Raw genomic sequence first — 24,907 nt, forward strand, 5'->3', positions numbered from 1 at the left:
TTTTTCTGTTTTTTTCTTCCTGAAATACATTCCATTTATATTCTTCTGTCTCAAAACCAGTTAGACTTAGTTGTTGTAAATCTCTCTGCTCAGAGTATGTGTGATTTAAAAGGAACAGCTATTGAAGCTCCAGACGGTAGCTGTAATATACTACTCTAAAACTAAGTTAGCTGAGTTGTGTAATAACACCAAGACCTTTAAATCTTTGGCACTAAGTCACAGTCCTATGAAGTGTTTTACCCTTTTTCAGTGTATTGCAGCTGTTTCATGCCCTGATTAATGAGAACACAGAGTGAGATCAACATGTTGTACACGGGTGGAAGTTAGGAGTTTAAATACTTGAACTGCAGATAAAGTTTATTCTCCGATTCTCAATCTAGTATCAAGTTCATACCTAAAATGGGGGGTTTTGTTTGTTTTTTAATTCCCAGTGTAATGTTTCATCCTAATACGGCAATATCCTATTCATTTTTGATATGTGCTATAAACTCTATTTTTAAATCAATCTGCTAATTGAACTTCACCTTGCTACCAAGATATTTTTATTATGGCAATTTCTCTGCAATTTAATATTTACTTCATGGTTTACTACACTACCATATATTCCAAGTAGAAGAAGCTGAAACCTTTTTTTTTTTTTTTTTTTTAATTTTAACCACTGTAATGCAAAATCTGTTTCCTTAGCATAGGCTGCAAGAAAACATGAAGGGAGAACAAGGTTGAGGAAAAAGTGCACTGTGTAAGCTGTATAATTGCATTTATTTGTACTACAGATTCACTTAGGCTGGAGTGCCTCCACATAAAGGACCCCAAAAATATGGAATGTAAGAATAACTTTGGAAGAACATACTGTTTTATTATTACACAAAAATGATGATGCTTAATCACAGGTTAGTGTTGTGGTGGGGAGTGGGGAGAGCGTGGCTGGCTTTCATTCTGAGATTTTGGAAAGCTGTTTTCTCAAAGCTAGCTAGCCTGTTTTTTTCTTTAGTGGGACAGGGCTAAGTGTCATCAGCAGTGACAGACCGAGCATATGCAACTTGCCACTTTTTGTGATTTCTGTGTCACTAACGTAACCTGGAGGACGGGTCAGCAGCAGCAGTCTGGGGCATGTCAGCTGAGGCAAGCATGGTGCTTTAGGTACCCCATGATATGGCTCCACATGTTCCACTGAGTGATCAGTTCTTGATGGTGCTTCTTTTTATTAAGATTTTCTGAAAATTAAAGCAATGTTATATAGTCAACATGATCATACTGATTTTCAATTTTATTTTGACCATTTTTAGCTGTATAAATTCACAGTTATAACATAGTTCTTGGTTTGGTTTTAATTTTCAGATGTCAGGCTCCCTTCGCTATGATCAGGAATCTTCAATAAAAATATAACCTTGCACTGAGCAGCTGATAAAGTTTTTATTTCTGATAGATAAAAATCTATTTTTATTTTGACATAACAAATGAAAAATCTGTCAGCATAGGTGACAGTAATGGAAGCTGCTGTACAGAGATTGTCAAGAAAATCACAAGCTTGGAATTCCTGGGTCATAATTTTAATCAAAATCAAGAGTTTGATTGTCACATTTTTTAACAATAAAAGTAATTTTTGATCTACTGAACATATGCAACATTTTAAGGGGCTCTGAGTTAATGAGCTGTGAGACTTCACCTTGTAATGTAACGAAGACACTGTCTGCCTAGAGCCATACCTGTGCAGATGGTGAAAATGTACTAAACTCTCCACAATACTAAAAAGAAGAGGGTCGGTTTTATTTCAATACTCAACTTTGCAAAGTCATATGAATAGGAAGTGTCACAGGAGGGCATTAAACAGTATCATATACTATCGTCTCTTTTTTTTTTTTTCTTTAATGGCCTACTCTGTCAACAATCCAAATACTAATTGTTTTGGTAAACGAGGGCCTAGGTCCGCTTACAAACACAAACATCAGACTTTAAAGCAAAAGAGATACTGTCAACATAGCAGGAAAAATCCAACCTGCAAAATTTGTCTAATCCTTTTTCTGTACTTGATGATGCTGTCTGCCTCTACAATCTCTTGTGACAGCAAGCTTCATCAAATCACTGTGTAAAGATGTGCTGCTTTTTATCTTTGTTAAGCTGATCTCAATATAGTTTTATCACATTCCTCCTTGTTATAATATTGTGGGATTTGGTGAGCAATACTTCTACATTCACCATACTCTGCTTTAATGCTTTTAATAAACTTTTATCATATTGCCCCCTTGGTCTTCTGCTCTTCACATGGAAGAGTTCCACCTTTTTTAGTCTCTCTTTGTAAGGCAGCTGTTCTGTCCTCTGAATCATTTGAGTTGCCCTTCTCTGTACCTTCTCTTAACCCTCTTTCTTGAGTTGGAGAGACCAGAACTGTCTGGTACACCACTGTTTTATATAGCAGCAAAATGACATCCTCTATCTTGGTTTTGTTATTTTTCTTGGTGACAGCCAATGTTTTATGGCTTTTCTGGCTGTGGTTGAACACACAGAGCTGTGAACTGTGACTCCCAGATCTCTTCTCTACTCAAAGTTGATGTGAGAATCTTAGTGGAGTTTAGATTTTTTCCCAGAAGCACAGCATCTTACCTTGGCCTGGGCTGAAGCTTGTCTTCTGCCTCTTTGCCCTTTTGCTCAGTTTTATAATATCCTTTGAGGTCCTCGCCATTGGCATGGATTTTGACTACTCAAAAGAACTGAATGTTTTCTGCAAATCTGAAGATTTCATTGGGTGATCCTTCTTTGGGTCACTGAATTTGAATAAACCTGATTCCTTGGGAATCTTGAAGAGAGAGTCACTGTTAAGCCTTACTTGTGCTTCCTGTTGTGGTGGAAGAAACCTTAACTGCAAGGTTCAAGCAAATGATTTATTTGAACTTCACTTACAGACTTAACACGCCACTATTGCAGGTTTTACAGATATAATGGAGGAATGCACTATTGCAATTTTAAAAGCAAGAGTAGTACACTATTAAAACCACAAGTGATTCACAGACAACCACAAGCACACACATGTTTACAAACTTAGAGCATAAACAATATTCACTTACCCCTCCAGGTAAGGGCTCTCAATCCCAGGGAAGCTACCTTGACCGGTGTCCCGATCAGGGTGGGGAAGGGTCTCCTTCACAAGCCAACTGTATAGTTGGCTAAGTGACTTCTGCATTTCCAACCTGAATCTTAGGGTTTTTATCCCCTGACTTGTGAAATGGTGTGTATGACTATGTCTGAGTGGATTATGTATATCTGAGTGGAGTTTCCCCTTATCTTTCCTTTGCTGGTCTGTGATTCTTTGAATACACAAGGTTGTCATTTGAAACTGAAGCTGACACCCTCTAGCTTTTTTTTTTTTTTTTTTTTTTTTTACCTTGCTTCCTCAAGCAACTGAATAGTGATTGGATTGAGACTCAGGGCATACTATTTGTTAAGGGATTTCAAGGCTCAGTTCAGGTTTTGGTTCTTTGAATGGCGCAGCCACTGCCCTGTTTAGTTTAGGGTTTATCAGACAACCCAGGGCTAAGCTGTCTACACGGCTCCTGTGAGTCGTCTCTGCAGAGAGATGGGGCCTCAAGGCAATCCAAGGCTGGGTCGCTTTTGTAACCCCCCATGAGTTGCCTGTGTGCACTAGCCATGGTGAAACTCGTTTCTGAACTATAAGCCGGACAATCCATACGCCTGTCCCTCGAGCAACTTTCAGTCCACAAAAAGCCCCTTTTTCCAACTCCATTTTAAGTTAATTTCTTCAATAGTGTTTGGTGGGAATCCTTGTCTGTTGAGGATTTCTTGGCTGGGTGAAGGCATGTGAGCAATCCAGCCGTTAGGTGGGAACGAAGCATAAGTTTACAGAACGCTGGAGCAGACAAGGACGCTGTGTCCTTGTACGCTGGGAAAAAAGAAGATAAGAAGAGCCTGACAAACAACACCTGGATGCTGAAGAATGAGATAAGTAACTGCTGGACACCTCGTGAAGAAGCTTGCACAGCCAATAGAGAATAAGATAGTGTCACGTGAAACGGGTTATTGTACCAATTAGAGTATTGTATAAGGTGCGTGCACAAGCGCATAAGATATATAACTGTGTCAAACGTTGTAGTAAATGGACTTCACTTGATCACATTGGTCTGTGTGTGACGTCCCCTGTGGATCCTCCGCAACACTTGTCAAAGGCTTTCTGAAAATCTGAGTCCACTGGATCTTCATTTATCCACATGCTTTTTTCTCCAGCCCCTGAACTCCCTGCAGGTAGCAAGGCAGTATTTTCCTTTACAAAAGCTCTGTTGAATTTTTCCCATTAGATGTATGTGGGCTCAGCAATATTATTCTTTTATACGGACTCTACTGTCTTACCAGGACAGTTAGTATCAGTGGTCCTTTCAGGACGGTCAAGGTTCTCAGGTCAATGCTACATGACTTAGTGATTTGGCTGCTCTAGTGCTTCCTGTATATGTGCTTCGTGTTGACGTTACATGTTCTGATGTTACAAAGAACATGTTGGGTGAGATACCATCTCCTCATCTCCACTGGTAAAGACAGATGCCAAAAATGTGATGAGCTGCTTTGCTGTGATTCTGTCATCCTTGAGTACCCTTTTCATATCTCTGTTGAAAAAGGATCCTGCCAGCCCCCTAGCTGTCTTTCATCTTTCAAAATACTTAAGGAACATTTTAGTCTCAGCGTGAGCATCTGTTGCAAGGGGATCTTAAAATGCTTCTTCACCCTCTTAATTTCCTGTTTACATTTGACCTGCCCTGTTTTATGGCCTTTCCTGTTCTCATTTTCATTCTCCTCACTTTCAGAAATTTCCTGATGTTCTTTTCTTCACTCTCCTGACACATTTTGAGCAGCACGTCTACTTATATACCTGAAGAGGAGTGGAGGGGAGAGTTTTATCTTCAATCATTCAGTGTTTTAGTTTGCGGTTGCCAATAATGCATCCATAGTCAGTTTACTGTTTTCTTTTCTAAATTCAGAATATTTTCTCCTTTCTTTGGGTCTTTCTAGCAGCAGCAGAAATAAAAAATTTGACTTTTGTGCAAATGTGGGAGTTTACGAACTGAGTGAATTAGGAGTAAGGCAATGTGGTTGGTTGTCTTTGAAATTAAAACTGTTAGTGTTGAATTTTCAAGTGTTATATACTGAATATTTATAAATCTGCTGATACAAAAGAAGATGCCTCTCATTTTTTAGTGCTCAAAATACCCACAAATGCGATTTATTTTTGTCATTTAGATTATGGTGATGTAGAGTTGCATTCAACATTCCTGGATAATTGAACACATATGTACACCTTCTTAATTTATGAGATGTGGCTATGATTTTTATAATTAGATTTCTTCAGGAAAATATACTACTGTGGAGCACTGTGATGTGATTGTAATATTTTGAATCATTTTCATAATTGTTAATGGCTAAAGCAGTAAAGACTGTTAATGATTCCATAATAGTGATGCTATTCTATTCTATTCTATTCTGTTCTAATTATAGCCCCATACTTCCAGAGAGATGTTGTATCACTAGATAATATAAAATGCTGTATGGGGAAGTCAGGTTTTGGCAAGCAGATGAGAGGTCATTCTGTAAAAGTGAGAAGTAGCGCGGAATTGTGGGATGTACACTTCTTGTTTCTCCTAAATTACAGTAGGAAAGTAGTTAATATAACTGGCAGTGATTATTGCTTATGCTTCAGATTTAATGTCCAGCTGAGATTAATTAGAAGAAGGTTTCTCAGAACAGTGAGATCTTGGAGCACTGTCTTAATTGCCTTTGGGAGAGGAAAAGATACCGATCACTTTCTTAAGGTGTAGCTATAGCCCAATCAATGCGTTTCAAAAACTTTACGTGACCTAGTTGAAGGCAATAATGCGGACCCAAATTCAACAACCTGAGAGGTCCCTTCCAATCTCAAATTACTGTAAGTGCTGTGAGTTGTGTGTAGATTCAGGAAAACATTATTAGCAGATTACCTAATGACTCAGTTGGCAGCTGGAAGTCTTTTGCACATTTTAAAGGCTAAATGAAGTTAATTGAGGGTATTGGGCCAAAGCTTTATGCTCAATTTTGCTGCCTGCAGCCATGGAATTGTCTATTTCAAATGCTCAAGCCTCAGCCTAGTGTATCTATTGGTGGTAAAATGTAAACTTCAGATGTATACTTTATGAAGTGCTTACATTTCTTGGGTAAATGTTTACCAGTCCAGTATTTTTTGTAACATTTTGATACAAAATTACATTCTGTAGAGCCTGCATGGTTATTTACTGCCAACTTTAGGGAGTTAATTTTAAATGGCTGATTCGCAAAATAGATTTAATTTTGAAGTTATTGGTTTGATTTTAGGGATACTGCTGTTTTAAAGGGTGAGTAGAAATAGGGGAAAATGGCTTATGTAGGCATAAAAGTGACATGGAAGAGTTAATTGATTCTTTAGTGAGTAACAGCTCGAGGTTTAGGGATATTTATGTTCTCTGAACAGATTTTAAAAATCCTGAAAATATTCAGTATAATGTATGTTCTGTGTCTTCTAGTATACACAGCAAGTTTCAGGGAACGTGGATTTCCTTCCATGTTGGAAATTTTTCCAGTAGGCCAGTGCCTGCTGTGTATGTGGAGTACTGTTTCCTTGGAACTGAATTTCTCTGGTCTTACATCTTCCGACCCTTGATAAACATACAAGTCATCTAATCCCATCCTATGTGACGAGCTTCTGAAATCTCAGAGAGTGATATGAAACAGAAATGCTGCATGACTACAACAAACAGCTTTGAATAAGTGCTTGTATTTGCTAACGGATTAAATCTATTTATATCGGGTAAAACTAGCTTATCTTAGGGTCTGGTTAGAAAATCGCAAGCAATCTTGAAACGGTGTGCGGTGAGCAGACCCTTTCAGCTGGGAATTGCTGCCCCTTAGCTAGAGCAGGAGGGCTGACCGAATGCGTTGGTCCAGGTTGTTGGCATGTGAAGTGAGATAAATCCGAACTTTCAGCTGTGAAGTTTCATCCGAGAGGGTTGCTTTTTTGAGAGCATTAATTCAATTGCTTTGTGATCGTTGGACCATATTCTTAGTTTGTGCCATTAGGAGTATCTAAGAGAAGGTTGCGACGTATGTACGTAATAGCAATGTTTCTCATTTCAAGGAAATAGTAGGAATGTTAAGGTGATTTCTGTTTTTTTCTGTATTTTTATTACTTGCATTAAAGTTAAGGAGAATTTGACATCTGATAACAAGACGGTCTCAGTTAAGTCTCTAAAAGGTCTAGAATAACTTCAAGTTATGTTTATATCCCATTGTCTAGAAATTGTATTATAAGATTCACATCACGTTATTACACTACAAATTGGAAATATTCTGGAAATATTAGAGACCATTTTGGAATATAATATCCAAATGCACTTGCTTTTTCTCATACCCTTTGTGTGTTTCAAAGCTGAAGAAAATGAATTTTGAGACTCATGCAATTAGTATGCTGTGTCATGTCATTTCATCTGATTAAGTGGAGAATTTCTGTAATCGGTTGGATGAATCCCACACACGCTGGGGAAAGCAGCATACACGTTTAAAATATACTAATTTGTGTCTTATTTCAAAAAATGGGCTTTATGTAGGCAGGGTTCAGTCTGCAGTGGAAAGGTTTGGATTGGCAAATGTTTTTTTGACTAAAAATATTTGCCGGGTAAAAATATGCCTAGCTGTTACTGTTCTCACACTTTCCGTATAATAATTATTCCTAATGGTAAGCTGATTTCATGCTGAAGGCTTCAGTTCAGCAACGCACTTGAAGTCATGCATGACTTGCATCATACTGGATCATTCCCTCTATTTTAAAGGCATAAATCATGTGCTTGAATCAGACACACATTTAATTACCTTGTTGAATTACTGCCTATGTGGAAATTGTTTTTCCCCTCAACATAATCAAATTTGGAGCTGGAAATGACCTTGTGTAGATGGTTTTTAGCATTGTTTTTTTTTCTTCTGAATTGTGCCACCATCAGTTGTTGCTTACTTTAATATTTGTGGGTTTGCAGCTATCCAGACAACTGAATTATTTGTGTTCATCTTCACAATAATTACATGCCTCTCGACTGCCTTTTTGATTTACGTGTAAAATTAGCATTTTGCCAACATTGTCGTTGTTTAAAAAATAGCAATGCAAAGTCAGGTTGTCCAGAGAATTAGTCTCAATTTAATGTGAATAGATAACAAATATAAATTCACAGTTATATCAGGTGTAACATAAATTTTTAAAAATGTAGCTTTCATTTATATGCGTAGCTATTTAGATATGTATTTACCTTATCTTCTGTATTTTAATATTTTTCAGACAAGTATAAAAGAAGGATTACTACTGAAGCAAACCAGTTCTTTTCAGAGGTGGAAAAAGCGTTATTTCAAACTTCGAGGTCGTACCCTTTACTATGCTAAGGATTCAAAGGTAATTCTATGCTGTTAGTGTCTAATGCCATACACTTGTAACTGCAATTTTGTTTAGATTTATAAGTGCAATAATAGTAATAATTTAATGATTTGTTAGTGATTGTTTTATTAAAAAACTGCTCTTTATGAGATGTAGTGTGTTAAATTAACTTTAACTGAGGAAGACTGGTGATTTCTGTTGATTTTTTTTTTTCAATAACGTTTGTCACAGTTATTTTAACCTTTCTGACTATTCACACAAATAATAAATTCATCTTAAGGAGTTGTGGGGTTTTTCGGGGGGCTGGCTCTCAGGCAGCCAAATCTAACAATTAAAAAAAAAAAAAAAAAAAAGAAGTAAAAGTTGGATAATGTTCAGAAGTTATCCTTCAAACTGAATGCCATTAAAACTCTTCTAGTCTGATGCCCATATTGCTGTTAAAGAGATGGAAATGGTTATGTGAAATCAAGATAGGAAGATTTTCTGCCAAAACTCATATATAAAGGAAAAAGCTGTTTCCCATCAATTGAAATTTTTGGTGGGAAAATTGGGGGTGGGCAGAGGGGACTACTTGTCGTCTTTCTGAAAGCATTTCCTCCCTCCCCCTCAGGGCTGGGACTGAGAGCATTTTGGCTTTTTGGGCTGGCTCAGATTGTGCTGTTCCGTAGAGGTGGGCATTAGTTTTCTTTACCCTGCGGGGTTGCAGCGTCTCCCGGGAGCTGTATGTGAGGTGCTTCAGGTCTCCATCATCTTCTATAGCTTGGTTTTCTCAATAAAACTGTTACTAAGGCATGGAGATGTCTCTTTCTAGGACTGTATGACGATAATTGCGTGGTGCACAGTTGTGTGGCTGGGATGAATCAAGGAAAACATCATCTCTCCCGGGAGCCCAGCACTGAAGTACCTCTGTTGTCACACTTCTCTGCACATGGTGCTACCACGAGCAGTCTATATAAAGACTTAATAAACATGGCAGATAAGAACTCTGAGAATGGCAACGTCATCTGTGCCATAAAGATGAGAAAAGGAGGTGTAATGAGTAGGCAATTGTACAAATACTCTGTAATGTTGAATCCAGACATGCTGAAACTCTCCCAACATCGATTCTCTGTCCTATGGCATGGAAGACGAAGAACATGGTATGGCTAAAAAAAGGGGGAGGCATTTTTGTTGCTCTTCCCTTCTGTGCTTCAAAATCCATCATGAGTTTAACAGAACCTAATTAATTCTTTGCCAGAGGCTGGGGTGTTTAAAGAAGACATATATTTCTCTTGCTGGAACATCAGACAAAGGAGTGGAAGGGATTTCTTCAGGCCCTTGAGCTGTTTTTTCTCATATGGCTGCCATATCATAGATTGCCCTTCATGAATTTAGAGTTCCATCCTAAAACTGATTAATTAATTTATATTCTGCTAAGTGTGAATCTCTTTCCTCTGACACCACATTTATGCTACACAATAGACACCACAAAGCTGCATTTATTTTAAAAAAAAATTCTTTAAAAGAGATTTTAAAGCAATGTATATTTTTGGACCCACTTTTTTATGCTCTCATGCACCACTTAGATAGCAAATAGGACTGTGTTTAGGGGTGAAATAGGAAGTTTTATCACATCATCAGTGTTTCCAATTTTTTCACTACTTTTTTTTTTCTTATTTTATTTTCCAATAGGAATGGACAGAAGAAAATGGAAGCACAGACTGTAAGCATACCTGAAAGTAGACTCAGACTATATTTAATGTTTTTATGTTCTTTTCCATTCACAGTCTCTAATATTTGATGAAGTTGACCTGTCAGATGCCAGCGTAGCTGAATCGAGCACAAAAAATGTCAACAACAGCTTTACGGTATGGAACCATTATAATACTGGTCTTGAAAGCTGTGGATAGACTGTACTAAGAAAATCAAGAATCCTCTGAATTGCTTCTTATTTTCCTCTATTCGGAAAGAAAATATCCTTTATTTGGAAATGGTATAATGTATCAGAATGATATCATATCAGCTATTGACAATTTTGTTTCTGTGGGTTTTTTTATCAGAAATTAGAAGGTTAGATCACAGTTGCTTCAAAAGAAGATGATAGAAGGCATTAAAAATTCAGAAAGATTCAGTACTAGTACTTTGTTAGTACTTATTAGTACAGCTTGTTTTTATGCTGTAGTTTGTCTTTGAGGTGACATGCTCAATTGATTCAAATGTAATTGTGTTATTGTTTTAATTTCTTATAATAACATTTTTGGGTTTTTGTCATATTGAAGTGTATTTTTTTTTTCATTGCCGATCATATCCCTGTATGCTTCCAAGTCACACGGAAAAGCTGCCTTCACAGTCGTACCCTGATTCTGATACTGGTATAAGAGACAAAGAGTGTTCATAAATCCCTGTTTCAGTAAGTTCGCAAGTGTGTTTTACACACAGGTCTTGCCATTTATTGTTCAACTGCTTTATTGGAACTAAGCGATAATGACTGACATCCTCTGCTGATTTTTAACCTCTGGAAAAGCAAATTTTTTGAACAAGAACTAGCTGTGAGGAAGATTGTGGGTAAAGTTGTCCTTCTGAAGGTCTTGAGTTCTCCCACTGACTGCAATGACATAATTTTTCTTAACCTGCAAATCCCTTTATTCTCTAAAATGTTGATTTTCCATTTTCCTGAGGATTTTAATTTCACAGGTGGTCCATGCTACCAGTGTTGGTTGTTCTTCTCCAAGGCAGTCCAATGCAAGCCTCCTGAAAGCTTCATCAGGTCTTTGTTGCTGTGGTACCTCCCAGGCAGCTACTGAAGTAGTCAGAGCACTTCAAAGATGTGTTTGCATTGGCCTGGATGGTCCAGCCTGTTATGTCAATCTAATTTACTTTACTGACTAAGAATACAATTAAAAAGACTACTTTGATGGAAGGTCTCAGGTGAGGGTGTGGCTGTGTGAGGTACCAGCTTGCCTTTTTAATGGTTCTTTCTGTTGCTTAGAAGCTCTGCTTCTGCCTTGCTCCTGGCCAAAAGTAAAGCTGTCATGCAGGCATCAGGATAGCTGAGGAATAATGAGGCATACAAAGATGATGAGTTGAGGATCCCAGCAGTCATGACTGTCACTTGCTGTTCAAGACGGGGTAGAAGGCTTAGCATCCCTTTAAGACCCAAACTTCCTTCACCGTAGCCTCCATTATGGGAAAAAGAAAATTAAGAAAACTCTGGCTATAATGTTACTACTGATAGCTGAATCATGAAATAAGACATTCATCTAGAGATCTGGATAGACCAGAGAGCTGGGGAATCACCACCCTTATGAAATTTAACAACAGCAAGTGCTGGATTCTCCACCTGGGATGGGGTAACCCTGGTTATATGTACAAATTGGGGGACGAGAGTCTGGAGAGCAGCCCTGTGGAAAGAGATCTGGCGGTTTGGGTTGATGGCAAGTTGAATATGAGTCAGCAGTGTGCCCTGGCAGCCAAAAGGGCCAGCTGTGTCCTGGGGTGCATCAAGCACAGCATAGCTAGCCGGTCGAGGGAGGTGGTTGTCCGACTCTACAATGCGCTAGTGTGGCCCCACCTCGAGTACTGGGTGCAGTTTTGGGCCCCCCAATATAAGAATGACATCAGAATATTAGAGTGTGTCCAGAGGAGGGCAACCAAGATGGTGAAAGGTCTCAAGGGCAAGACTTAGAAGGAGCAGCTGAGGTCACTTGGCTTGTTCAGCTTGGAGAAGAGAAGGCCGAGGGGTGACCTCCTCGCAGTCTACAGCTTCCTCACGAGGGTCAGCAGAGATGGAGGTGCTGATCTCCTCTCTCTGGTGACCAGCGATAGGACACGAGGGAATGGAATGAAGCTGAGCCAGGGGAAGTTCAGGTTGGAAGTCAGGAAAAGGTTCTTCACTGAGAGGGTGGTCGGTCACTGGAACAGGCTCCCCAGGGAAGTGGTCCCCAGCCTGTCAGAGTTCAAGGAGTGTCTGGACGATGCTCTTAGTCATAAGGTTTAGTTTTAGGTAGACCTCGGAGGAGCAGGGAGTTGGACTTGATCATCCTTATGGGTCACATCCAACTTGAGATATTCTGTGATTCTATGATCTTGGTGTAATTTTATGTGGAGAAGAAAAGTGTCATGTTTTGGGTTCTTTTTTTTTTCTTTCCTTTTTTTTTTTTTTTTCTTGCAATGTTTGGTGTTTTGGTATTCTTTATAATCCTTTAGGCCCACTCAGTGCCTCATTCTTCACCAAAGGCATGTTTTATATCTAGTATCAAGAATTCTGGGGAAGACAGTAGTGAAAAAAGGTATCTCAGGGGCTACAGCTTTAACAGCTTTGGAGACACTATTTATTTTCATGTCCTGGGTAATTTAAGGCAAACAGTGTTTTCTCTGAGGAGTCTTCAAATTCATTTTGAAAAATTATTTGGATTTATAGCTCTCCTGGATTGAAGTGTCACCTGATTTGACTGTGAAATATGGTAATAGTCGTCATCTCGCTTAATCTTTTGGCTTCTTTCTTTGTGTTTGCCTAACCCAGTCTCCCAGCAACACAGCTCAGTGAAGTAAGACATCTCTGGCGTTGCCTGCAGTGGTTTGGAGTCGGGGGGGTGTGGGGGTGGGTGGGTGGGTGGTTAGCTTTCCAGCAATACTCTTTATAAATACAAAAAAACCCATTTCTTTTTGCTTTTTTTTCCTTCCATCTTAAGAAAGATAATCCAGTCTTTCTTAAAATTACTTATTTTTTTTCTTTATGTTCTAAGTCCTCTGTTAGCTTTCTCATTGTTAAAAAAAGCAAAAAATAAATCCTTCACTTTAGCTTTCTCTAGTTAATGTACTCCTCTTGTTTCTTTGTCCCAATAGAGAATGTTTTTAACACAAACTTATGTAGATGGAATATACACTCAATGAGTTTTCCAGGAAAACACACCTTTAAAAATTTACATTAAAATGAATTAATTATTTTTATACAAACCCTTTCGTTGTTTCACTTAAATCCCTCCCTTCTCCCCTCAATCTCCCACCCCCAGCTTGTAGAAGCTACTGGTTTGCCTTCTTTTGCCCTTTCTAGTTTGTCTGTTTGGAGACAGAGGTGTGCGTGTCAAGATTTTCCATGCTCTTTTTTTGGATAAAACTCAAGTCTAAAATTAGTCATAACACACAGATTTAAGGTTGAGTTTATTTGTAATGCGCATGCTTGTAGAATATTTTATGTAACTAAATATCAGTGTTTATTCACCAGAATTACTTTTCCTTTCTTACTACAAACAAACTCAGGTTAAGGGGAAACTTGAGATAAATAAATATCTACTAATTAAAATGAGAAGCTGCTAAGCTTAAACCAGCTCATCTGTTTCATTTTTTTCTTTATTGCTGATGATATTACTTTTCAATGAACAGCTGACTCATTTCTAGCAAATAGTTCCTAGCGCACAAGCTTGCACTAGGGTGCCTTGTAATAGATTGTAGACATTTTGTAGTTCTGAGCATCCTCATCTAGAGGCTATTAAATAGAGGAGAAGGTGTCCCTTGACTTCAGAGTCTTTCTATGAGACCCTCAAGACCAGATTCTTCCTACTTGCGTGTTAGGTACCAGTCTCCTACGCCTGTGGGAAGAGAGAGAAGAGGTTCGAGAAGCCAGTTCAGCGCATCGAGGATGTGCATCACCCTCTCCATCAGCCACATCAGGAGCCCATGGGGGCTCTTGCTCACCCCATGCCGGCAGTTCAGTGGCGTGGGTGGGTGCTGAGTCCTCGTAATGGTGTTGGGTACTCTGCTGAACTTTTTTTCCACAGGGCTTTGCTTCTGCCTCGGAGGGTGGTTTATGTTATCTCGGCACAACCCGAGGAGTGTAGTTGCACAGCGTGTTACCTCTCTGGGGAGACTTTGGGGATGAATCAGTCTTCTCCAACCTTATTGCACGCAAGCAGATGGGGCAGTGACCAGTTCTGCTGAGAGCTGTAACTCCATATGCCTTTTGGTTTGCAGGGATGGAAAATGGCTTGTTGATATCTCAAGTGCATTTAGAAAAATCTCTTCAATGTTCTCAAAACAAGACTTGAGACTGAATGAGGCTGAGTAGTGCTCTCCAGCATGCAAGCATGGGCATGTGGAACATTGGTGGTGTGCTTTTGTTCTAATAGGTGTAAGGAATGGGATTTTTAATTACTAAAATGATTCTTGAACAGACATATTCAATTAATGAAGTTCCTCAGGGCATTAAAGGTGATTATAAACTGTAATTACAAGGAGATTTCGGCAGCTTAGCTTTTGGCGTAGGTTTCTACCTCTGCCTTGCTTCTGATGATGAAGAACTGATGCACGTTGGCGAGGAAAAAAATCTGTAGATGTCAACCATGCTGCCTTTCAATTGTTGAGCCATATGGTTGTATTAAATGCCCTGGGTTGTTATAAATCTATCCTAGAGTCTCATATAAAATGCACAGGCATCGTGTGGCAGCACCTATATTTAATCCACGCAAACTGATGTTGAATTGTAAATTGAAACATTTAATTCAGTTTCGGGTTTTTGTGATAAATGTGATGGAAAATAATAATTTTAGGGTTGAAATACTGGCTTTGAGGCTTTACTTCGGATAGCTGGCTTTAGACATTTGATTTGGGTTAGGCCAACTTCTGGTGCATCTAAGAATTACGCAAAGCCATGGACACTCAATTTCTTACTATATGTATATTCAGAAAAGTGAAAGCCCTGGCTTGATTAATTCTGTTATCTAATTGCTTCTGAGAATAACAGAGGAAGTAATTTCACTGTTGTTCTGGAAGGTGCCCTCCAGGAATATGAGAATTAAAATACTAGATGATACTCAGGATGGTGATTCAGCTTACCCTAACTTCAGGGTGGGAATCAATGATGGGTTTCTAGACCCCTAAATTTAGGTAGCTAGGATAAGATTAATAGGTCTTTAAAGCAGATTCCCTTAATTGCTCAATTCAGTACAGACTCCACGGATTATTAGCTAACTCTCCCTTAGCTATGATAGGAGCTTTGTCATCCAGGGCACCTAAAATGTAGATCCCTGCTTTCAGCTTTCTGAATGAAGTGCTGAATCAAGTACTTTTTGTTGAATATGCATCTTCTGAATGTGGTCATCTTGAGAGGGAGGAAGCTGCAGTAGACAGATCTGCTGTCCTGGAAAGCCTACTGCAATTCTTAGTAATTAGAAATTGGCTAGAAATGAGACTTTCTATTCCAGCCAATAACACTGATTACTAGGATTCTGGGTACGCTTGCAAAAATGTCTAATATGATAAATTTTTGCTGATTTCTTGGTTTTAGTGATGCTATGGACCATATAGACCATAGAGTCTCATTATTTATTCTGTGGAAAAATACTTCCTTGGAGAACTCTTAAGGTGCTGGGCTTTACTTAAGTATTCTCACCTAGTGTTATGAGGCAAAGGGAGCAGAAACCTATAAACCATCTCTTCTTTATTTTATGTTTTTTATTACCTCCTTTTGATTTGACTATTTTCCAGGATAAATAATCTTTGTAAACGTTCTTCTATACTCTTAACTATTCTTGCTGTTCTTCTGACTATTATTCTGCATCATCATCTTGTAAGTGAAGTGACCAGTTTGGCACTTAGGGAGCACAAGTCACGGATATTTGGGACCATTTTCTAAATTAATGCTCATTTACATTTGTAATAATGTAAATAACAAAAAAATAACAACGTATCTCATATTTTTTTCAGTTTTCTGCAGCAGCAACAACTTACACATTTTTTATCCTCTATAGTGATACTAAGATGCCTTTCCTGTTAAGTTGGAGCTGTCTGTAATTCATAAATACTTCTATGCTTCCGTGGTTTTTCTCTGGTGTGTATTTCTTTGTTTTTACTAACATTGAACTTTTTCAAGTCACTGTACTGTCTGTTTAATACCTTGTTTGGCTCGCTCTGAAGTGACTTGGTGATCAAGGGAGGGAATTAAGTAATCAAAATTTTGTGCTGTCTGTAAATGTTTCTGTATCACTAATTTACACTTCTCATCCCATTTAAGAATTGCGCCACAAAATTTTGTAAGAGGATAGTAAGGTGCTTATCTATTAATCTTTCCCCATATTAAAAATCCTTATTATTCCTGCTTACTTTTTTTACATCCCTTAGCTTTTCATCTCATCGCATGATCAGGACATAAAAATAATTGGTCTTTTCAGTTCACTGATTGAACTAAAAATAATAATGGGTCAACCTGATGTTTTAACTTTTTTGAACAGAAGTACTTACTTTAGTTTAAATTGAAGGGATTAAATTTTGGTTTTAAATCTTTTTTTCATATTATATAAAGAAAAAAATGAAACATGAATGCCATTTCATTAAAGTTAGTCCCTGAATGTAATTTTGTAACAAAAAGTTAAAGGTTTTTTTCCTCTGATTTCCATTTTCTTGGTCAGACTTACAGTTCACTTCGGCCTGAAAGCAGAGGGTTCTGCTTAATATATTTTTAAACAAACAAAAAAATTGTCCAGTTTTCTGTGATTTTCTTGATATTCTGTAAATCTGGATAGATTTTGAAAAACTAAACATTTATATTTGCTGATTTTCCTTTGACCTATTATTTTGAGATGGTTAGGTATTTTTTATAGGTTAGTGAAGCCAAATACTCCATTGGAGCAACTGTGCTTCAGCTGTATTTAACATTTATATTGTTTTCTTCCAGTTTATATTGTTTTCTTCCAGAACTCTGATTACCCTATTTCCTATCCATATTTCTGAATGTAGCGTATCCTACATCTTGGCTGGGGATGTAAAGTTTACTGGCATGTAATTTGTGTGGAACCAGCTTAAAGCATAAACCAATTCTTTTCATCTTTGAATCCTCCTGTACAGCCACTGTTTTTAATGGGAAGTTGCCTGGTTGTACTGGAAACTCAATTCTTTCTATTCGTCAGAATTTCAAGTTGAATATTACAACTGGGCCTGAAGGCGTATTGCTTTTTAGCAGTTTATTTCAGCCCTGCTGCTTCTGACATCAGTCAACTTTCTGCTCGTCATTGAGATTAGCTGCTTCTAATTGATTTTAGAAAATTAACTTCTAATATTCACGATGGGCTTGGAAAACAGAATGTGTTGCCAGACTTTTGCAGTGTATTGGAGAGAGAGTGTTAATTTCTTAGACTTGAACATATTTTGCTTCCTTTCTTGCCACCCAGATTTTTTTTCAGAGTTGTTATTGAGACTTTTGGGACTACAAGAACTTCAGGGAATGTGAGAACTGCTTAACCTTCCCCAAGCCACATCAAGAGGAAATGAGAAGAGACTTTTCCCAAAGGAGTTTAAAACCTTTCATCTTTGGGTTTGGACACTCCAATCTTCTTTCTTTCAGAGTATCAGAGATAAAGAGAGATAGTCCCAAAGCTGGGAAAAATTATCCTAATACTGTTTTTTTCTTATTTAAATAATCTAACATAAATTCAGTTTTATTACTGAATCTCAATTTGCCCAGAGTTTAGGATCTTGAGCTTTATTTAAGAGCAGAAAAGCTTATGGATGTCAGTGGAGGTATTTCTCTGATGCTGTCCTGCTTTCTTAGAAAATCCAATTTACTGCAGTTCAGTGCACACCAGGAGATGGTTTCCTTATAGCCTCAAGCCTCTTTCAGACACTCTTCTACCTCAGTCTGTTTTTTTCTGAGGGCCACTCACCTAAAGGGCGCAATGACCTATTCTGGGCTTTCTGCTGCTTCTCTTTCACCATCTTTCTTATTTCTGTAGTTTGGTGAAATCATCTTGCTACTCCTGTGTTGGGAGACTCCTGGGATCATGGGGTCAGCAACCACCTTCAGGGCTTTGGCTTGTTCCAGGCTTGGGGTGGTTTCCCCTGGTTTCAGCTATTGCTAAGCAGACTTTTTTCACTGCCTTGTTCGTAGCCTGGATGATCAAACTTTCTGGTTTGCTCTGTAGGAATACTCTGGAGCACAGCTACCTGCAATTTTTTTCCTTTGTGAAAAATGTATTTTTAGTAAATTTCTGCATATAGTCTCTGCTGATGTTCCCTTGAAGGGAGACACTCTTGCTTGATTTCTCCCTTTAAAAACCACAGGGACACGAAAGGAATGGATTTGTGTTTGGAAACATGTTTCTGTTTCTTGATGAATTTACATAAACCAAAATTCAAATAGTTTACACATTAAGTTTACTTGACTGAACACAGTCTTGTGTGAACGCTCTTTAGTTTGCATGAACCTCTGCTATAGGTGTATCTTAACTCAATTGCATACTAATTTTAATAATAATAATAGTGATCCAGGTATGGATAATGAGCTTATGTTAGTATTGTGAAATCATTTGTGTGAAGGAAAACAGAAATATCAATGAAGTGCTATGTACTGTGCGGTGCTATCCTTAGGATTCCTGTCAGCATACTTTACATCATATTTATACTTTAGAGGTGCAGTAATTTCCTGTGTTTGGGTACACTTTGAAATTTCCTTTGCGTTCCAGTTGAGTGTTAACATTGCTAACAGTATACACTGATTGATGGTGGGAGTTCAGACAGATTTGCAGATGTCTTTACTTAAAGTACCTTCCTCTGCGAGCCGAATCCCACTCTCAGTAACGTTGCGTTTTAAATTTTGCTCTTGGCGTTATCAGAAGGGTCAGTGCATGGCACCGTTTCATGATGGGGGAATGGCATATCCAGACATTCCCTGTGCCCTGTTTGCAGTCTAGTGCAGGGCTGACAGAGGTCCTGGAGTGACATCCGTGAAGATCTCGGGGCCTCTTGTGTTCTCCGGGAGGTAGAATATGGCTGGAAACAGCTCAAGTTCCTGTGCTGGCCTCACCAGTGTGACTCAGCTTTGCATGGGTAGCTAACTCTTGGGATGGATTTAGTTTTTCCTAGTTGTGAACTATCTGCTGTTTCATACAGATACTGATTAGCCTCGAAATGACGAAGGCTTTTTGATGCTCCCAGCCTGAGCAATACCCAAACCACAGAAAGAGAGGGGAAGTGCTTTGTTTTCCATTTTGTTCAATTTTCCACTCAGTGTTTTGTGGGTTTTTTTTTTTTCTATATTCAGGCAGCTTAGAAACAAAACAAAAACTGAAATAGCAAATTAATATGCCGAGGGAAAAAAAATTAGACAAAAGCAATTAGTGTGCACTTGTGATGCACTTAGGTTTTTCTCCTCCATTTAGCATTTGCTCATTTTCCCCCGCCCTCTGACAGTGACAAAAAAAACGTAATGAAGCTGAGAGCTCTTTGGGTAGCTTTGGGTGTGACTTTCAAGTTTTAAGCTCCTTAGCTCTGACTTGATGTGCTGCCTCCCTTTCCCTAGAGTGTCTGGAGACGTTGAAGCTTTAAGTTTCATTATGAAAAAGCAATAAAGCATTTCAACTGTGAGGCTAAAATCCATAGATAAATCGCTTGGGATTGAGCTATTACAAGAAAGCTGAACACTTTTCAGAAGAGGAAAACAAGGGGATGCTTAAAAATGTGACCATTCTGGGCTATATTGTACATTCTGGTTCTAGTTACATTTGCCTGGAGCTTGTTTTCCACAGATTTCGAGCTTAAGCAGGATTTTTCTAAAATAGCTCACAGAAAATGTTTCTTTTTCTTCCTTTAGTTTTCTAAGAGTTTCTTTAGTTTGCAAAACAAGGTAAGAAGATTTGCATAGAAGTAAATGCATAAAAAATACCTTTTATTTCCTTGTCTGAACTCCTGGTATAGCACCAGTGAAGCAGTTGGGGTGTTTGGAGAACAAGCACTGAGTATTGCCAGTTTCCGTTCTTCACTTACCTATTCTCTGACGTTTCTTTCTCCTCTGGCTTTAAAAGTGGTTAAAATACCTGGAGAAACCTTAAAAAGTGTCCCTCCATGCAGTTCCTGTATACCAAATAATTCTATAAACAAAGCCATTGGTGTAAACTTTGAATAAATTTCCTGCTTCTAGTGAACAAAGATCCCTGGCTTCAAGCAGCTGGATCATGTTTAAACAGGCAACTGTTATTACAGATGAAAAAAATAGTCACTTGCTCTTTTATTTTGTATAACTTTGCACCTAATGCCATTAATTATATAACTAAATGTTTTCTTTTAAGCACAGAAGCCATCCCATCTGATAGACGTGTAATGAGCCGGTGAAGCTGGGGCTAAGGGCACAGCAGTGCTTAACAAATCTTTATGTAAGGACTTTAAAGAAACGTGCAGGCCTTGAACTATATATAGCAGTTTCCAGTTTACATTTACAAGAATGGTTTATTGTTTTTGCTATATTTAAATACTGATTTAAGATAGATTTCTAATTCATGAAACTTTCCTACCCTGCTTCTTGTAACTGTCTCATTATAAAGTTATACTTCTGAAGGAATAATATTTTTCTATTAGCAGTTGGTTGACGTTGGATACATGAGATCAAATTTGGGGAACTGTAGGTTTCTGACCAAGTGACCTTTGCTGGACACTTTTTGCATCAGTTTTACAGTTTGAGGCTGGACGTGTTGTAACTGGATTACTTGATTTACCTGGATTCTGTTTTCACAGAATCACAGAGTGGTTTGGGGCTTGGAAGGGACCTGTGGAGGTCATCTGGTCCAACCCCCTTGCTGAAGCAGGGCCACCTACAGCAGGCTGCCCAGCACCACGTCCGGACGGCTTTTCGGTATCTCCAAGGATGGAGACTCCACAACTGCCTTGAGCAACCTGTGCCAGTGCTCACCCTGACAGAAAAAAAGTGTTTCCTGATGTTCACACAGAGCCTCCTGTGTTTCAGGTTGTGCCCATTGCCTCTTAGCTTGTCACTGGGTGCTACTGGAAAGAGCCTGGCTCTGTCCTCTTTGCACTCTCCCTTCAGGTATTTACATATATAAATAAGATGCCCCTGAACCTTCTCTTCTCCAGGCTGAACAGTCCCAGCTGTCTGTCTCTCCTCATATGTCAGACCCTCCAGTCCCTTCATCTTCCTTGTGGCCCTTCCCTGGACTGTGTCCAGCATGTCCGTGTTTCTCTTGTACTGAGGAGCCCAGAACTGGACATGGCGCTCCCGGTGTGGCCTCACCAGTGCTGAGGAGAGGGGAAGGATCACCTCCCTCCACCTGATGGCAACACTCCTTCTAACGCAGCCCAGGATACCATTGGCCTTCTTTGCTGGCTCGTCTTCAATTTGTTGGCCAACAGGACCCCCAGGGCCTTTTCTGCCAAGCTGCTTTCCAGCTGGGTGGCCCGCAGCATACAGAGGTGCCTGGGGCTGTTCCAGGACTTTGGACTTCTTCTTGTTGGACTTCACGAGGTTCCTGTCACCTCGTTTCTCCAGCCTGTTGAGGTCCCTCTGTGTGGCAGCACGGTTTTCTGGTGTATCAGCCACTCCTCCCAGTTTTGGGTCATCAGCAGACTTGCTGAGGGTACACTCTGCCCCATCATCAAGATCATTAATGGAGATGTTAAACAGGACCGGACCCAGTATTGACCTTTGGGGTACACTGCTAGTTACTGGCCTCCAACTAGCCTTCGTGTTACTGATCACCAGTAACCTCTGGGCCTCTCAACCTCTCGGCCCGGCCATTCAGCCAGTTTTCAGTCTACCTCACTGTCTGCTCATCCAGCCCGTACTTCATCAGCTTCTCTATGAGGATCTTAAGGGATAGTTCTGAAAGCCTTACTGAAGGCAAGGTGGGTGATATCCACCTTTGTCTCTTCATCCACCAAGCCAGTCATTTCATCATAGGTTATCAGCTTGGTCAAGCGTGACTTCCCCTTGGTGAATCCGTGCTGACTACTCCCCATCACTTTCTTGTCCTTCATGTGCCTGGATGTATTCTGGGAGGTGCCTCTTCATTTTTTTCCTAGATGTGGTACAAGGCAAGGCCACCTAAATTACCCAGGCTGGATTCTACTGCAGAGTGAAGTCAGGGTAGACCTTATACCTGTTTCTGTAACGTAACTGCTTTTGTCCTGCCTTTTATTTAAGCCCACTTGTCCTGGTGTACTGGTGCAGCAGATGCTGTGTGGGACTAACCCTTTTCTTGCCCCTCCTAAGAGTTTTTATTGCAGGGGCCAAACCCACACATTACTTCATTACTTGTGAGCTTGGCAATAGTGAGATAGGAGAAGGCCAGCAAAAAGAGGGAAGCAACGTTTTAGTGGAGTAGACAGAGCTAATTGTTCTGATTATAAATTCTCTATTGTACTCAGGCAAATATAATAGCCATTTATTACTCGCCTTGCTTTTAAATCCTCTGCTCCCTTTGTAATTTATAGTTTAGCCTGGCTTGGCTCATCTTGAAAAAATAATAGTGACGATTCACCATAAAGCCCCAACTATACCTTTGACAGTGACAGAACTGTTGTAATTTATTTAGTATCCTGAATTCAAGAAATTAAACTACTGTAGAAAGCTGCCCAACTGTTAGCACCATGATTTTTGCAGACAAGTTCTGGTCGGTACGGGAGCATCAACGACCCCAGCAGTCTCCTCCCACCACTGGGATGGAGGTGCATTCATCCGTCGCATTCATATGGACCCACCTGCATGAGGACAGGGAAATGCAGGGGCAGACAGAAAGCAAGGGAGGCGTAACATATTATCCTGGTATTTGCCAGAACTCACTTGCCGTTGTCTAGAAGCACAGAGAAGTTACAGAGCATTAAATCTGTTACGTTTGTGCCCCAGGCATCGGGTGCGGTCCCTAAGAGCAGAGGTGGGGGATGCTGTCTCTCTTTATATCGCCCTCTCTTCATTAGTTCCAGAAAGATATTTTAAAAATATCTGTTCAAAGAACAGGAAAACCATTTCCCCACCCATTTCAGATTCTAAGTGCTGTTTCTACATTACTAAGTCAATTCAAGATCGGCCATACAAAGTGCTATTAGTGTAATGCCTGATAATAGTTTAGGGCAGCAGAAGGTGCCTTAATGCAAATATCATGTTGCAGGCAGCGGGGTGCTTTACAACAGCTGGTGTGTCGCTGCTTAGATGAAGACCATTCTTTTCTTGATTAGCAAATGTAGTGTCTGCATTTTTCTTTGAATCGGTAACAGAAATCAGAAATGTAGCCACCAAGCTTTGGGAACTGTATTTTCTTACATATTGCTAAATATGGTAAAATATGTTAAAAATTAGGCAATAGGATTTAAATAAACTCTATGTTTTTATTTTACAGGTCATAAGTCTAAGCCAGTTGGGTTGAAAGCAAATAGAATGTTACCGGTAAAGTTAGCCCCTTTGAAAGTGAAAGGTGCTTTCAAATATACACTGAATTTAATAGCAATTTTATTTCCTTTCAAGATGTTAAGCTTGCTCCTAATAGGTGCTGTCTGAAGAAAAAGTTGCAGTAGCAGCCCAAAACTTGACTGTGTAATTTTCATCAAAGTAATTTCCATATGTGTATGTACGTATACATGACTATGTATGTATTTTTAGAAGCCAAATTATCCTAGTGTCAACGTGTGTGAAAATCCCAATTTATGGCAAGACCTATGTGGTGGCAGACTGAGCAGTCCTCTTGTTCTCTCCTTCATTCCCTACTCAAAAAGCCCCCTATTTTTCTGAACAGAACAGAAACATTATCGCAGTAATGGGCCATTTTTCTTCCTATCCAGACTTTCTTTATTCCCTATGATGTTCTAGGACTTGTGTTGTTTGCCTAAAACTTTTAAAACTGTATATACTCGCTCTTTCCCTATACTTCCTGCGTTAAAGGCGTTTTTTATTCCCACTACCTCAATTTCATTACTTTCCAATATACTGCAGTATCTGGCTTTGATAACTCTCTTTTCCAAAATCAGCAATGACTTCTTCTTGGCTACTTGACAACAGTGAAAATTTTCAAAGTAACTTAATCTTCTAAATGAAATCTGCTTGATTTATTTATTTTTAGGCCTTTTGTCTGTCTTCATCCTTCTTGATTTGTCTCCTGCTTTGTCAGCGTGTGAATCATTAGCACCTGAGTTTCTCCAAGATTTAAGAGTTTTCTTATTCTTACGTTACCTCAATGGTCTTCCAGTGGTTCCTGTGACACTTCCTTTGTTATTGTATTTCACAATTTCTTCTTGTCTGTTGAGAGTTTAGCATATTCAGTGATATAGGAATAATAATAATTGGGGCAGCAAGCACTAATTTTTAAAAAAGGTGATATGTAATAGAAGAAAAGATACTGAGTTTGGTCAGTAAAAGAAAAGATACAGGACTTTGAATGCAATGAGATAAGATTACTAGTAAAATCCAATCTGGAAAATAGTTTTAACGACAATTAAATCCATTTCAATTTTGATTATGTCTGCATACAGGTTCAGCTGTCTTTAATGAATGCACTCTAAACATCCCACTTCAGTTAGTTGATCATAACTTTCTGTAAGCATCCATAAGAAAGCATGCCTTTCGCGTAAATGCAAATAAGATAGTATAGGAAGTCATTCTCAGTTTAGGACAAGCAAGAACAGCTATACTGAGTTAGCTCACTGTTGAATTTTGAGGACTTGCTAAGTTGAAGGTTTCGGATATTGTGTTTTATAGTATATGATGCATCTATTAATGATCAATTTGTCAAATACTTT

General features: G+C 39.0%; 1 protein-coding gene across 2 annotated transcripts in view; it reads left to right on the forward strand.

The window, feature by feature from the left end:
• Window positions 1-24,907, forward strand: part of DGKH (diacylglycerol kinase eta) — a 158,119-nt gene that overhangs the window by 75,373 nt on the left and 57,839 nt on the right. For both annotated transcript variants that reach the window (XM_075046135.1, XM_075046136.1), the window contains exons 2-3: window positions 8,333-8,443; window positions 10,192-10,272. In XM_075046135.1, coding sequence (XP_074902236.1) covers window positions 8,333-8,443; window positions 10,192-10,272 — 192 coding nt within the window. The remainder of the gene's footprint in view (window positions 1-8,332; window positions 8,444-10,191; window positions 10,273-24,907) is intronic.

Source organism: Buteo buteo, chromosome 14, assembly GCF_964188355.1.
Source record: "Buteo buteo chromosome 14, bButBut1.hap1.1, whole genome shotgun sequence".
Classification (NCBI taxonomy): domain Eukaryota; kingdom Metazoa; phylum Chordata; class Aves; order Accipitriformes; family Accipitridae; genus Buteo; species Buteo buteo.